Below are 15590 nucleotides of genomic sequence, written 5' to 3'. Positions count from 1 at the left end.
GCTCTCTTACCTTCTTCCCACTATTGTGCACATTAAAGGAATTACATGATTTGATGGTCTATTGCTCACAAGCAACCAATCATCACACTTATGCCAACATGCATTTAGCTTCCAATTCTGGCACCTGAGGGGTCAGAAAAGAAGTGACATGTTTCCTTCCCTGCATGGTATACTAGGCCAGTCTTAAAGGTACCCCAAACAGAATCCTCAATTGTGGCTCACAAGGAAGGTATAGTGGTAATGTCCCTAGGATAGGGTTTTCAAGACTTGAGGGCACATTTTTAAGGTGAGCAGAGAAAGATTTGAAAAAAAGACATGAGAATGGTTCACATGTGGAATGAACTTCCTGAGGGATGGTAGATGTGGGCACAATTACAACAATTAAAAGACATTTGAATAAGTACATGAATAGGAAAGATTTGGAGGGATATGGGCCAGGAGCAGGGGGACTAGTTTAAGTTGGGATTACGTTTGGCATGGACTGGTTGGACTTCAGCAATCCAGAGCCCTAGGCTGATGGGGATGTGGGTTCAAATCCCAAAATGGCAGATAATGAAGTCTGAATTCAATAAAATCTGGAATAAAAGTCTGGGCTGATGGCGACCACTGTCGATTATCATAAAAACTGCCCGCTTCATTACAGTCCTTAAGGGAAGGAAATCTGCCATCCTCACCTGGTCAGGCCTACATGTAACTCCAGATCAAATTAACTGACCCTGGGCAATTAGGAATAGGCAATAAAAGCTGGCCTAGTCAGCAATGTCCACGTCCTGTGAACAAACAAAAATGCACTACCATCCAACACATCCTCTCAGTAAAGGAAGAAATATCTTTAAAAACATTCAAGTAAACATAATGGAACAGTACTAAATTACACAAAGCTAGAACGTTCCAGTAGGCTTTGTACATTGTTGAAAGATGGGGAGGAAAAACTAAAGATATTGGACAGAGTAGACTTCTCAACTGAAGCTGTATTTGAATAGCAGCCCGCCAAATAGTGAGCAACTGCTCAAGTTTATATTTATCATGAAAAAAGAAAAAAAAAACCATGTTTGATATATTGGGTAAAATAGTCAATGATTCCAAGTTTTGTTGCAGCCTGAACACTAATGTTCACCACACCCCAATTAATAGCAAAGTCTGGTGTGTTTTTTTTCTTTAGAAAGCAGATGCTGGCTTCAGCTCCCCAGGGGAATACCTCAACAAGTAAATTCACATCTTTCTGCTCATTTGCCAATACAATCCTACCCATGACCAACAGCATCTTGCACTGTTTTCCTGAAATGCATCAAAGTGCAATTGCTCTACAGGGAATAAGCCCCAGCCCCCACAGCAAAACAGCCTGGGGCACATGGTCCATCCCTAACTCAGTCCCCAGCCCTGAAATTCACACCTTGGCCACCTGATAACTGGATGCTTTTTAAACTGAAATTTAACCTTCTCCCCTGGATTTACTCAGAGGTAATAATAACCTGTCCCAATGGCAGATGAGAAGAGGGTATCAAGCAGTCAGCTCACAGTTTAAAAAAAATTTTTGCAGCATGAAGCGTTTCACATTTTTTTCCTGAGTGGTCTTCCAGGTTGCTTATTTCAGAGACAGAATGAATTCGCTCCATGGGGTATTACAAAAGCATTAGCATCCCTCTCTGAGGTGGTGGTGGAGAAGGAGGAAGTAGGTTGGAGAACTAATTTTTTGGATGGTGGGGGATAAACAGGGTATGTTGTGATGCTAACAGGCATGTTCTAAAATGGGTCACAAATGTACAGCTGTATTGGCTGTGTAAGACTTGAACCATAGAACATGTTCAAGGGAATGTTGGCAAAGAGAAAAGCACATAAATTGGACATTCTCCTGTCATTCTCCCATTGCCAACGTTACACCAAATATAGGCAAGAAGGTGGCTTTGAGGCTTCAGTAAAAGAAGTGTGAAGAGGTACAGGATTGTGGCCTGCGGTGGTCATGGGGAGAAAGAACAAGTCCTATTACTTACAATGTCTCCTGTAGGGGAGGCCTGGCAGCACTGAATACTAGTTAGAGATACCTGTGGGTGCGGTGACATCAGTGTGATCTATAGACACACAGTGGGATTGGCAGGATGCAGATCTCACAGCAATGCAGCCTCATGTAGAACCCAAAAGGACAGGAATTTGCAAACAAGTCACTGGCCCTCCTGGTTGTTAACCCGGCATGATAGAAAATCTAAAATGAATGGTGGCAATGAAAAAGAGAAAAATATACAGGTCCTTTGCAACTTACCACATTCTCAAGAGGAGCAGCTCCAAACACTTTAAAAATGGGGTTAGGTTTGGAGGGCGAGATGCACAGCACGATTGCCTGCTGGCCAACTCTAGTTGTGTATTCATCCAACGTAGCCCGTAGTTTCCTAAGGGAGGAAGAATAGATAAACTCTGATGAGATGATGAAAGCCTCTTTTCATGACAAAAAACCCCATGCCAGTTTCACTTTGGCTACTGACGTACTACAGGCATATTAGTATGAAGGACACAGATTTGTTGTCTCCCAAGAGTGGCCTATCCTGAATATTTTTGACAGCCCAGAAGCTCAGTAACTGTGATCCTCAACTCCTTAACTCCAACATGCCCAGAGCATATTGTCAAAATGCAAAATGGGTTAGAAAAGGTTTAGCTCCACGTTCTAGCTATCCTAAGTACAACAGAAAAAGTAAGCTTTTTTTCAAAAGTTTAAGACTAATTTACTCCAAAAAATGCCCAACAACAATTGTGTTATATCCAGTAGGTTTTAGTGACAGGATAGAGGCATAAAAAATATCTTAATGGATTTGAATTTTGGACAATATACTACTGGTGTTACTGGCTCAGCAAGACCAACAATCTCAGTGAGCTTGCACTGCATGCTACCTGCATACTGTAAAAACTTGTATCTTTTATTGCTGCAGCAATTTTGGTTAAAAGGAATACATCTGTCAGATTGAGTTTTCAATCAAGCCTCAAACATGATGCAAAACTTTACAATTTTGGTATAGCAGGAAGTAGATGCAGATTAGGGTTCCCTGTGCCCTGCTACTATAACACATGTCTAAAACATGGGGCCCTTCCAATGGCTTTGTTAACAAATGTACTGCCCTTTGCTGTACTTAGCCATGAAGGTCAGGAAAATCCTGGGTTTGATCCACAGTCTGTGCCAAGTTGGCTGATCTCTACAGTGTTCTGGTGGGCTGCTATACTCGAGCTCATGGTCCAAAGGCATGGGGATTGGAGGAATATCCAAGGCTGCAGCTCCTGATCATGACCTTGGTTGTTGGGAGAAGGAGATACATGCTAATCTGAGACACCCACGGCCATAGCCTACTGATGCTCACCAACATTTGAAGTATTTAAAAAATCAAATAAAAGTGTTACAAACAAAAATGATTTAAAATTATGCACCACAGGTGGAAAATACACAAACAAGTGACACAGGGAGCGGTCTGGAAAATAAAACTCAGACCTCCAGAGGAAAGCTAAACATGGCTGAGAGCTAATATCAGTTTGTGTAGTTTGCCTATTGGCTCTTTTGATACATATAAATAGATCTCCTTCAATCCATGGCAACTAAGGTTAGAATATCTTTGAAATATATAACAAAAGTTTCAAATGACACCAGGGCAGATTAATCAACAGACAGACTAGCTTTCCTCCACTGCCAGCTGTGAATAGTGAGCTAGGTCACACCAGATTCATACAGCAGTCCCAGCCATTTTCTCATTTACAGCCCTCACTGACAGTTCTACCATGTGCAATACTTTTCTGTCTATGGTTCCAGTATTAAGTACTCCCAGGCTCAACAATAGATGTAGAGTGAAACTCCCTCCACTCTAACAATGTGACTTAACCTCAGAAGATCAACTCACTCGGTTACAGACGTGGATTTGAAGCAGGGATCTTCCCGGTGCACGGCCAGGCTCTGGGCAGTGTATTTACTAACTACACCAATGGGGCTGCTTTGAAAAAAAAAGTAAAATTCTGCATCAGCTGTTTTTTAAAGCAATCAGTCAATCATATAAGTAAAGGTCACTGGGCCAATCAAGACACATCACGTCTACATGCATTCTCCCAACACAGCATCAGTTGCAACCTGGATATTCCCACTGTCTTTCCTGCTATTACTTTGTATTGCAGAACATTCTAAGCCTTTCTCTCACACCAAATTAAAAAAAAATTCTTAATATTTGTTCTAAATTATTTTATGTAAATTTCCAATGTCAGCACAAGCTCAATCATGAAAAGGGCTCGAAGATTTGGTATACTCCTGTAACTATGTTCATCTGGGGCAATCTTCTTAAGTTTGTTTGGAAATAGTCTCCATCCTAGCTTAATCTATAACATTTACGTCAGTAATTTTTATACTTTGATGGGATTCTGCTCTTACCCTCACACTCACCACCATCTAACCCCCTACCTCACTTAATAATCTTCTTTCTTGCCTCGAGAGATCACCCTCCTATTATCTTTCCTCATGAGTAATCATCATGACACATGGGCTCCATTCTTTCTGCTTTGCCCTGGACTCCTGCCTATATAGTTGTCTTTTTCTTGGAAATTAGTACTGTGAGCTGGGATTTCTTGGCCTGGGAGCGCAGGCTCACCGTAGCAACCGTGTCTGCTGCCTTTTGCGTATTGAGGGATTGGATTCAAAAGCATGAGGCCGTTTCCGTTTCTTGCCTGTTGCCACAGCAGCAGCCGCCGCCATTCCCACTGGACCTGAAAGCAGAGTATTGAGAGGTCAGTGAGAATTCACATTTGAGAAAGGAAGGGGAGAAACCAGTAAACAATGAAAAGTAAAACAAACAGAGATTCCAGCTGAGATTGCAGTCATGAAGGGAGAAAATGTCCCTCCAGTCCATCAACTCTGCGCCAATCAAAAATAACCACTTAGCTGTTCTAATCCCATTTCCACGAAAAGACAGAATAAAATAATTCCAGATCCCCAATTTTTCTAGTTTTGGTGAAATAATTTAACCTCCTACCCCTATCCCGAAAGTTTTTAGCTGAAATCAGATACGCCCTCATCTGGTACAATGAGCTTTGTCGGTGAGGATGGGCACAATGATGCTGTTTAGCCAAGTAAATTGCACTTTTCTCAACTCCAGAATGTCCCACAATGTTTTACAAATGAGGTACTATTGAACTGTATTCACTATTGTAACATAGAAAATGCTGGGGACAATCTTAGTACAATCCGAACCCACAAATGTATTTGTGTGTGCACGTTTGTGTTTGAGAGACAGAGTGAGAGAGAGAAAGAGAGAGATTGTATAGAGAAGGGGGAGGAATTTGTAGAGAAGACAAAGCTCCATTTAGGATTGTTAGGTGCGATATCTTTAGGATGTTTAGGCAGGAGGCAGCTGGCAGAGGCTGAATGGCCACTTTCTCCAACATAGAGTTTATTTTCCATGTGCTTCCTTATGCTCAGCTTCAGATAACCTGGAAGATTTCAGGTCTGTGCAGTTTGCCAGGATTCAGCTGTAAGTTGTGGGGGGGGGGGGGTGGGGGGGGAAACATGCAAAATGTTTACAACGCTGAATATTTAGTAAAAGGCAGGTCATATCAACATATAGTTAAAAAATGGGAGAATATGAAACAAATGTTTCCCTAACATTTCAGTGAGTAAGTATACTACATGATGTAATACCAAGCCAGATTGTTCCATACACTCCCCATTGTCAATTTGCATTGCGAGGCTAAACTGGAATTTTCTGCCAATGTCATCAATACCCTTGGGCTTGGTGCAAAAAGTCTTCATCCAGAATACTCATTGTGTATCTTATGGATCGTGCAATGCATGAATGTTGGGGGAAAAGCAGGATTGGATTGGTTCCCCATGTCATGTATCATGTGCACACTCATGGCCCAGAGTCGGAACGTGAAAAGTGGGGACTTGAAAAGGTGTCTGTGAATAGATGAATCACAGAAAAAAAGAACGGTTACAGCATCTTCTGAAGGGAATTGGATGCAGCAGGCAAATTTCAGTACAAGGAAAACCAGGCTGAAAAAAAATGTTCAAATTACTTTAAAGGGATTTAAAAATTATTGGTGACTCCCTTCGAATCTGTGACTTTCTCCTTAATTCTAGCTGTTTAACACGACATAATGATGAATTTGTATGTTAGACCCAGTCTCGCTGCCTCAAGACACCGAGGTAGGTTTGTTTTTCTGATGGTTGTATAGCACCCTCTGCTGGATCTACAATCCACAAAATTACCTTGAATCCTTATTTCTCTTTCTGCAATTTCTCCTTTGCTTAAGGCATTAATCCATTGCCAGTGCCTTCCTCGTACTTCATTCAATTGGATATTTTCCATTTGTGAAGTTAGAAAACAACACATGAACAGCAATTCTGGGGAAGGAAGAGCTTTGCAACCAATTTCATTCTTTTTTTAAGTTGCCTCTATAATTGAGTAAATATAGCGGCCTGTTTCCCAATGATATAAATGACCAGATAATGACTGAGTGGTAAATACTGGCTAGGACCCTGGGGAGAGCTTCCCAGTTCTTCAAAATTCTTTTAGGATCTGTATGTCCACCTCATAAGGCAGATAGGGCTTTGATTCAAATGACTGACAGCACATCACTCTGCCAGTAATGCAATGGGTATGTCAGCTTGGATTGTGAGCTCAAATTTCTGGTGGGACTAGAATCCAAAACCATCTGACGATCAGCTGAAAGTACTACTTGACTGACGAAAGTGTCAGCGGGTGAAATGACACCAGAACTGTACTCCAGTGAGGAACCCTAATCTGGGGAAGATGGAGGAATAGTAAGTTAAAGAAATATGACCAAATTGGAAAAAGAAAGTGCGCCATTTGGTGCAAGATCAAAATGTGTTATAAACCACTGGTGTGGAAAGGACCCAGTCTTAATGTTTACACACAGAAGGGAAGGCAAGACATGAGCTTCCCTCCTTCCCATCCCTCCCAGTCTGAAGTCTCACCTGCTGCAGCAAGATGGGCTGTGACTTCATCTGTGATGGTTGAATTTAGGATATCAGAATCATCAAAGGAGGTCTCCTCTGGGGATGAAGGGGAGTCATCCTCTCCACTCAGGACCACGTGGTCTGTGTACGTGGCCACGTGCACCTGCTGAACCTGCTGGGCAACAGCGTGAGCCTCGATAGTCGTCATGTGCTCGTGGTTTTGATTAGCTCCGTGTCCTTCCATCAAACTTTACTGCTACAGGCAGGAAATAGAGGTCACGGAGGAAGAGGTTAGCAATGAGAACAGAACACTCTTGGCAAAAAAACCTAAAACATCTAATAAGAGCTTACATGTACATATACAAAGCCTGTAGCATAATGGCCTCAGTGCTTATAACTCGGAACAATTCTATAACTGCCCCAACATCAATAATAATTGACAATTATCACTTAATTGATGTATTCATTAAAATTTAATCTGTATGGTAAGACCGATGGGTATTATATATTTGGGTGGGGACTGAATAATTTCACTAACAAATTTAGGAATTACTGGGAGGAATTAATATAGCAAGGAGAGTGAGGAAACTGCATTACTCAACATGGCCAAATACTTCACCGTAACTCAATGACAGCTTTGGCAGATTTTTCATCAACACGTAGTCATTTATATAAAATGCTCAACAATACAGAAGTAGAATCAGAACTTAGAGATAGAGTTAAAGGAAAGGTTCAGAGCTCAGCAAGTCTATATAGTGTGTAACTCTGCCATAGAACAATGATGAAAACATATTCCATAATCAGTCGGTGTTCAGGTCGCTGACCTCAATCAGGGCAAGTACACTTGGTTCTGCAACTGATTTCTTCAGCAGTTTTTCTGAAACTGAAGGAAGAATATGCATATATTTAGCACCTCAAGACAATTCACAGGATGGCACAGTGGTTAACATTGCTGCCACACCTGAGGGACCCGAGTTCAATTCTGCCCTTGGGTGATTGTCTGTGGAGCTTACACATTCTTCCCATGTCGTCTGGGTTTCCACCAGGCACTCAGGTTTCATCCCAAAGTCCAAAGATGTGCAGGTTACGTGGATTGGCCCAGTTAAATTGCCTTGTACTGTCCAAGGATGTATGGGCTAGATGGGTTAGCCATGGTACGTACAGGGACAGGGTAGGGGTTTGGGTCTGGGTGGGATGCTCTTTGGAGGTCCAGTGTGGACTTGGTATGCCAAATAGCCTGACTCCATGTTGTTAGGATTCTATTGCACTGACTGAGGTCAGCTAGCTGAACACAGACTGATTATGGAATATATTTCCATCCTTGTTCTATGGTTGAGTTACACACTTCATAGGCTTGCTAAACTATAAACATTACTTTTAACTCTTTCTCTCAGTTCTGCGTTTATTTCTGTTGTTGGGCATTTTATTTAAATGAATGAGTCACACTACATTTGGAACAAGTCATAGGACTGAACAGGATGAAATTTTAGCTTTAAAAGTTAACTTTTTTTGTTTTCACTCAAGAGTGACACCTAGTGGCCAGTGTGAATAACACAATAATGGACTCAATCTCAGCTTTTGAAAGCCAGTCTACTGTCCCTAGCATGGCAGTGCGGTATACCTGGGTCAGTGGAAGAACCAGCAATTCTGTCTGAAAACAGATCATAGAACATGGCTCCACAATTATCTCAGCTAATCTATGGTTTTTAAAGCAGTCATGTCAATCAGTGCTGATTTAATTTTTTTCATTGAACATTTTAAGTGATGAATTTAACTGATGAAGGGTCTAGGCCCGAAACGTCAGCTTTTGTGCTCCTGAGATGCTGCTTGGCCTGCTGTGTTCATCCAGCCTCACATTTTATCATCCCAATTTCAATTTGAACTTGGGCAGAATTTCTCAATTGCTCTTACAATAAAAATTCTACTATAGTGACTGTTAGATGTCAAGGATACAATGTGAAACTAAACTAGTCATCTCAAAATAGAAACTTATACAAATGGTTCAGAAATTGATCCACCTCTCCCAGAAATATTTGGCATCTGATCAGATCTCAAGGCTTAACAGTTTGAAATGTTTTGTAACAGTAACTATGCATCTTGGAGGCAGTTTATTCAAGGTTACTTATTGTGGCTTCTGAGCAGCCAGTGTCAAAATCTTGGGACCAGCTCAACATCTTGTCACATCAGACTTGAGTGATCATTCTTTGCACATGTGCAAAAGATACAAAGAAATGAGTGCACTTCAAAGACACAATGGGAAGGAATAGCTGTGTATGTGTACAGAAGTAGTGTCATTTTTATTTATTCGGCTGATGGAAGATTATTGCCTATCGCTAGTCACCCTCGAGAAAGTGTTGATTGGTCTTCTATTTAAACTGCTGTTTTCCACGTAGATGAATCACTCTGCAAATGCTGTTAGCTAAGGAGTTCTAGAAATTCAACACATTATCAGTCAAGGATTAACTGATATAAGTGGCAGTGGGGATGATCTGTAACTTAGAACAGAACTCAAAAGTTGATGTGATGAAGCCCTCTCACGCTTCCATTTGCACAACACTGTGGTTTTGAGATATGGCCCTGATCAAGTTGCTAAAGTACATCTGCATATAGTACATACTGCAGCCATGTATGCCACCAGAATTACTCAGGTAATGAATCCATCTGCTTTAGTTTCATGTCACCCAATAAAAATTAAAGGTGTTCCATATAGATGAGTCAGTGCCAGTAGCACAGAGGCCAAGTGGGTGTGGCAATTTTTGGTTATTGTTGATGTACGTTTGAAATGTTACAGCCTTCTAAAATAGTGGGCGACACTTTAGCATATTATGAGTTTTAAGCAATGAATACCAACTGTATTGCCATCATCTGTAAATGATGGGTTTTTTTGACTCTTTAGCTGTGAGGCAGCACAACAACATGCAAGAACACAGTGATAACCTGTTGCAGTGAAATGTTCTATTTCTGGAGGGTCGCAATTTGCTTGAACGACTTACATTTTTATTTTAATAAAATAGGATCAAATGTGTGAATGAAGTTAAACTATTCTGTATGAAGCTGTTTGAAACACAAATATATCACAAGAAGGAACAGCAACTCATATTCCGCTTGGGAACCCTGCAGCCCAATGGTATCAATGTGGACTTCACCAGCTGCAAAATCTCCCCTTCCCCCACTGCATCCCAAAACCAGCCCAGCCTGTCTATGCCTCCCTAACCTGTTCTTCCTCTCACCCATCCCTTCCTCCTACCTCAAGCTGCACCTCCATTTCCTACCTACTAACCTCATCCCACCTCCGTGACCTGTCTGTCTTCCCTGGACTGACCTATCCCCTCCCTACCTCCCCACCTATCTTCTTTTCTCTCCATCTTCGGTCCGCCTCCCCCTCTCTCCCTATTTATTCCAGAACCCTCTCCCCATCCCCCTCTCTGATGAAGGGTCTAGGCCTGAAACATCAGCTTTTGTGCTCCTGATATGCTACTTGGCCTGCTGTGTTCAGCCAGCTTCACACTTTATTATCTTGGATTCTCCAGCATCTGCAGTTCCCATTATCACTATATCACAAAAAGGCTGAGTACAAAGCATGTAGTTGTACTTTATGAATGCGTAACTTCCTGCAAACACTGACATTCTTAGTCTTGCACTTTTAAAAATATGGTGCATCACCTGCCACCACATTGGCAGAGGAAGCCAGTGCTGCTGATATCATTGATGTATGCCTGGTAATGGAAGCTGGCACTGACACTCCAGGAACCCTCACACCTCCACTCAGCACCCCACTTTGCTTCACTTGATGCTGTCCTGCCCTGCTTGGTCACTCCCATCTCCAGCTCCGATTTCTAGCTTGTCGCTTCACTCAATATCCATCACTGACTCTGTTGGTTGTCTGACTCCCAATCTTTCACTGCCTCTCTCCCACCTACTGGCATGCTCCCAGAGACAGAAAATGTTGAGGCAGCACAGCAGTGAGTAAGAGGTTTGCAATGAAGATTGGACAGACAGTTGTTTGGAACAGGGTAGAGCAAATCACAATCTAGGATTTGAATTAATTTGGAAAATACACAATATTAAACCAATTCTTTGATGCAGTTACCTTGTTGCAGCATTGTGACAGTGACATCAGACACAGCAACTACTGGGATATGAGAACATCTTCAGTGGTTGCAGTAGCAACAATGTGACATAGAAATATTCTGCTTTCCCACTCTTCTTATAAAAGTGGAGAATTTCATTCTTTTTCATATTATACACAGACTGCCACGTGTATGCTCAACCACATAAAAGTCTATTATTTTTCAGCCTCCTTTGATTTTCCTCACTTATTTTCCCACCTAGCTATGTATCATTAGCAAAATCAGGGATATTATACTATCATCTCATCCAAATGACTGACATAGGTCCCAAATTCATGAGACCCAAGCACTACTTAGTTGCACACTGCCAGTCTGAAAATGACCTAGTAATTTCACCTTTTCTGTTAACCAATATATAATTCATGCTATTGGCCCCAAACTCATGAGCCTAATTTTGCTCAAAATCATTGCATTTCCTCATCAAATGCCTTTGTAAAATTTATATGTACACATTCACTAGTTCTCCCTTTCCCACCATCAAAAAGCTCTTAATAGTTTTAATAGTCAAAAACAAAATTGACTAAATGGCATTACTGTGCAATTCTACTACACTGTATTCAAATTGATTACTCTGGAAAATGTCCTATCTTCTCATTTGGATCACAGATTCCCCACAGTGTGGAAACAGGCCCTTCGGCCTAACAAGTCCACACTGAACCTCCAGAGTATCCCACCTAGATCCATCCCCCTATAACCTACCTAATCTACACCTCCCTGAACACTACGGGCAATTTAGCATTGCCAATCCACCTAACCTGCACATCTTTGGACAGTGGGAAGAAACCGGAGCACCCAGAGGAAACCCACACAGACACGGGGAGAATGTGCAAACTCCACACACTCACCCAAGCTTGGAATTGAACCTGCGTCCCTGGCGCTGTGAGGCAGCAGCGCTAATCACTGGGCCACCATGCCGCCCCATTGTATAAGTACATTGAATTTCGTTAGCAATGTCTACCCACTCCCCTGGACTTTCCATAAATCTCCTGTGATCTATCCATACTGTTCCTCAATTTGCAGACACCTAGCTTGGTATTAAATTCAATAGCATCTCCTCCAAATTTATAGAATCATTCAGTGGATGAAGCCATTAAGCCTGTTACTTGTCAGCTCTTTAGAAGAGCCATCCAATTAGCCCCACTGCCATACAAATTCATTCATTACCATGTAAATGCTAGCTTTCATCTGTACACTCTTTTCAAAACTCATTATAAAACCATCCAAATCCTTTCCAGGCAGTGCATTACAAGTTATAACACTGCTGAAGAAAATTCTCCTCATGTCCTCACTGGAATTTATTTTGTGAACTTTTTCAATGTCTTCCAGTTGTCTGGATAGTACAACAGGCTAAATAGTCAATAACTTGACTATGAGATAACACCAGTGCTGTATAAAATACAAACACATCAGTCAACATACATGGGCTAATAAGATCCTAAAACCTGCAATCCAGAATCATGTATTGACGATAATTGCATATCCTTCTTCGTTTACATGAGGTTTTTATTACTGACATGGTCATTATTTATGGTAATCTGTTAACTTCCTTCAAGGTGGTGAACCATCTTCTCAAACTGCTGTAGTCTCAGTAAAGGTACTCCCAGTTTGCCAGGAAGGACTTCCAGGATTTTGATTCAATGAAACAAATAAATTGTTCTGTGTAAATATGATATGCAATTCAGTAGACAACTTAGTGCTCCCATTTGCCTGCTACCCTTATTAGATAACTTGAGGTATGGAAGGCGCAGTAAAAGAAGCCTTGCTAAGTTCATGCAGTGCATAATAGGTGGTATACATCATTTCCACTTTGTGCTCATGGAGGAGGAGGTGAATGTTTAACATGATTCCGGCTGCTTTGCCCTAAATACTGCTGAACCTTTAGAATTTTGTTACAGCTGCACTCATCTAGTTAAGTAGATATTTCACCACAATCCTGACTTTTGCCATGTAGACAGACTTTGGAGTTAGGAAGAAAGTTTCATAGTGTCGATGGTTTTGACCCACTTTTGTAGCCACACCATTTACATAGCTGGCCAAGTTGGGTTACTGGTCAGGATATTTATAGTGATTCATCAAGGCCAATGACACATTCATCAAGAGCATGTGGTTTGATTCTTCTTTTCCATAAAATCTTGAAAGAGTTGGCCATTCAGCTCATCGAGTTTGCTATGCCATTCAATGACTTTATGGCTCATTTGATAATCCTCATCTCCACCCTCCTATCATTTCCTTTTCAACCCTTGATTCCTTTAAAATCGGTCTATCTCAGTCTTGAATATATTAACTGACCTAGCAGTAAAGAATTCCAGATTCAATGCCCTGAGATTAAATTCCTCATGTTTTAATTGTGCAATCCTTTATGCCGAGATCACAACCTCTGGTCCCCCACAAGTGGAAGCAACCTTTCTGTATGTACCCACTCGTATCGCCCAATAATTTGTTTATTTAAATAAGGCTGCCTCTCATTCTTCCACATTCCCATGAATTGAATTCCAAATGCCCAAACGATTCAACCTCTTCTCATAAAAGACAATCCTGTCACAGCTGATATCAGCCTAGTGAATTTTTCTCTGGACTGCCTCCATTGGCAGTATATCTTTTATTAAATGAGGGGCCCGAAAACTCTTTACTGTATTCCAGCTGTGGTGTGAATAGTATCATGTACAGTTTTAGTGAACCCCGCACACATTCCATTTGCCTTCTCTGTTGAACTCGAATGCATTTTTGTGATCCATGCACAAGGGCACCCAAATCCCTCTGTTCTACAGCCGTGAACAATCTTTCCCCTTTAAATAATATTTAGCTCCCCCATTCTTCTACCAAAGTATATATAGTACATAGAACATAGAAAAGTACAGCACAGTGCAGGCCCTTCGGCCCACAATGTTGTGCCGTGGAATAATCCTAATCCAAACATAAAATAATCTAACCTACATTCCCCTCAATTCACTGCTGTCCATGTGCATGTCCAGCAGTCGCTTAAATGTCACTAATGACTGCTTCCACGACTACCACTGGTTAACTATTCCATGCGCTCACAACTCTGTAGGTGAAGAACCTCCCTCTGACGTCTCCTTTATACCTTCCTCCTAACACCTTAAAACTATGACCCCTCGTGGCAGTCAATCCTGCCCTGTGGAAAAGTCTCTGGCCATCGACTCTATCCATGCCTCTCATTACCCTGTACACCTCGATCAGGTAATCTCTCTTCCTCCTCCTCTCCAGAGAGAAAAGTCCGAGCTCAGTCAACCTCTCTTCGTAAGACAAGCCCTCCAGTCCAGGCAGCATCCTGGTAAACCTCCTTTGCACCCTCTCCTAAACCTCCACATCTTTCCTATAATAGGGCGACCAGAACTGGACACAATATTCCAAGTGTGGTCTCACCAGGGTTTTGTAGAGCTGCAGCATAACCTCGCGGCTCTTAAACTCGATCCCCCTGTTAATGAAAGCCAAAACACCATATGCTTTCTTAACAACCTTATCCACCTGGGTGGCAACTTTGAGAGAGCTATGCACTTGAAAACCAAGACCCCGCTGTTCCTCCACAGTGCCGAGAATCCTGCCTTTAATCCTATATTCAGCATTTAAGTTCGACCTTCCAAAATGCATTACTTCGCATTTATCCAGGTTGAACTCCATCTGCCATTTCTCAGCCCAGCTCTGCATTGTCAATGTCTCACTGAAGCCTGCAATAGCCCTCGATACTATCAAAGGCACCTCCAAACTTTGTGTCATCAGCAAACATACTAACCCACCCCTCAACCTCCTCATCCAAGTCATTTATAAAAACTACAAACAGCAGAGGCCCAAGAACAGAGCCCCGCGGGACACCAGTCAGCACTGACCTCCAGGCAGAATACTTACCATCTACAACCACTCTCTGCCTCCTGTCAGCCAACCAATTCTGAATCCAATATAACTTCACATTTTCCCACATTTTAGTCCATCTGCCAAGTTTTTGCACACTTGCTTTACCTGTCTATATCCTTTTGCAGAATCTCTATGGCACTACAATTGTTTACCACGTACCACTTCAAGGCTAGAATTGCCCAGATTTTGCTGCTAGCAAGCAGACTACTTTATTACAAAGAGTTGTAAATAAATGATCTTTGGACAATCAATAAACATTTTCATTTCTGATTTTATGATGGAAGGGTGTCTGCAGACAATTGTTTACTGTTAAGAAATGAAAGTTGTCCCCTACACCAGAAGAACTCCCTGTACTATTTCTCCTATGGCGTCACAGCATATTCTATATCCAATTGAACACATACGACTTGAGTTTAATATCTTGTCCAAAATGTAGCAATTTTGATATTCTCTCAGTACTATATTGAAGGTAGTCTAAATTAGTTCTTCATCGCAAAACTACGATCTTTCTGAAACAAGTACTAATAAACACCAAGCAAGTGTAACACAGATCCCTTAAGCAAATCATGAGTTAACTCTTGGTAATCTAAAAATCATCTTTTTTTTTAAAAAAGTCATACAGTCACTCCTCCATCTATGCCTATGTAATCTTCAAT

The 15590-nt window shown here is 41.5% G+C and overlaps 1 protein-coding gene across 3 annotated transcripts in view; it reads right to left on the bottom strand.

Annotated features, from left to right (window-relative positions):
* Window positions 1-15590, bottom strand: part of nrf1 (nuclear respiratory factor 1) — a 68901-nt gene that overhangs the window by 50710 nt on the left and 2601 nt on the right. For all 3 annotated transcript variants that reach the window (XM_048554460.2, XM_048554462.2, XM_048554461.2), the window contains exons 2-4: window positions 6953-7190; window positions 4608-4722; window positions 2258-2384 (exon numbers count right to left, since the gene is read on the bottom strand). In XM_048554460.2, the coding sequence (XP_048410417.1) occupies window positions 2258-2384; window positions 4608-4722; window positions 6953-7178 (468 nt within the window). In that variant the 5' untranslated portion in view covers window positions 7179-7190. The remainder of the gene's footprint in view (window positions 1-2257; window positions 2385-4607; window positions 4723-6952; window positions 7191-15590) is intronic.

This window comes from Stegostoma tigrinum, chromosome 25 (genome assembly GCF_030684315.1).
Source record: "Stegostoma tigrinum isolate sSteTig4 chromosome 25, sSteTig4.hap1, whole genome shotgun sequence".
Taxonomy (NCBI): Eukaryota; Metazoa; Chordata; class Chondrichthyes; order Orectolobiformes; family Stegostomatidae; genus Stegostoma; species Stegostoma tigrinum.
Note: the sequence above shows the minus strand (reverse complement) of the source record. Positions and strands in the feature narration are given on the sequence as shown.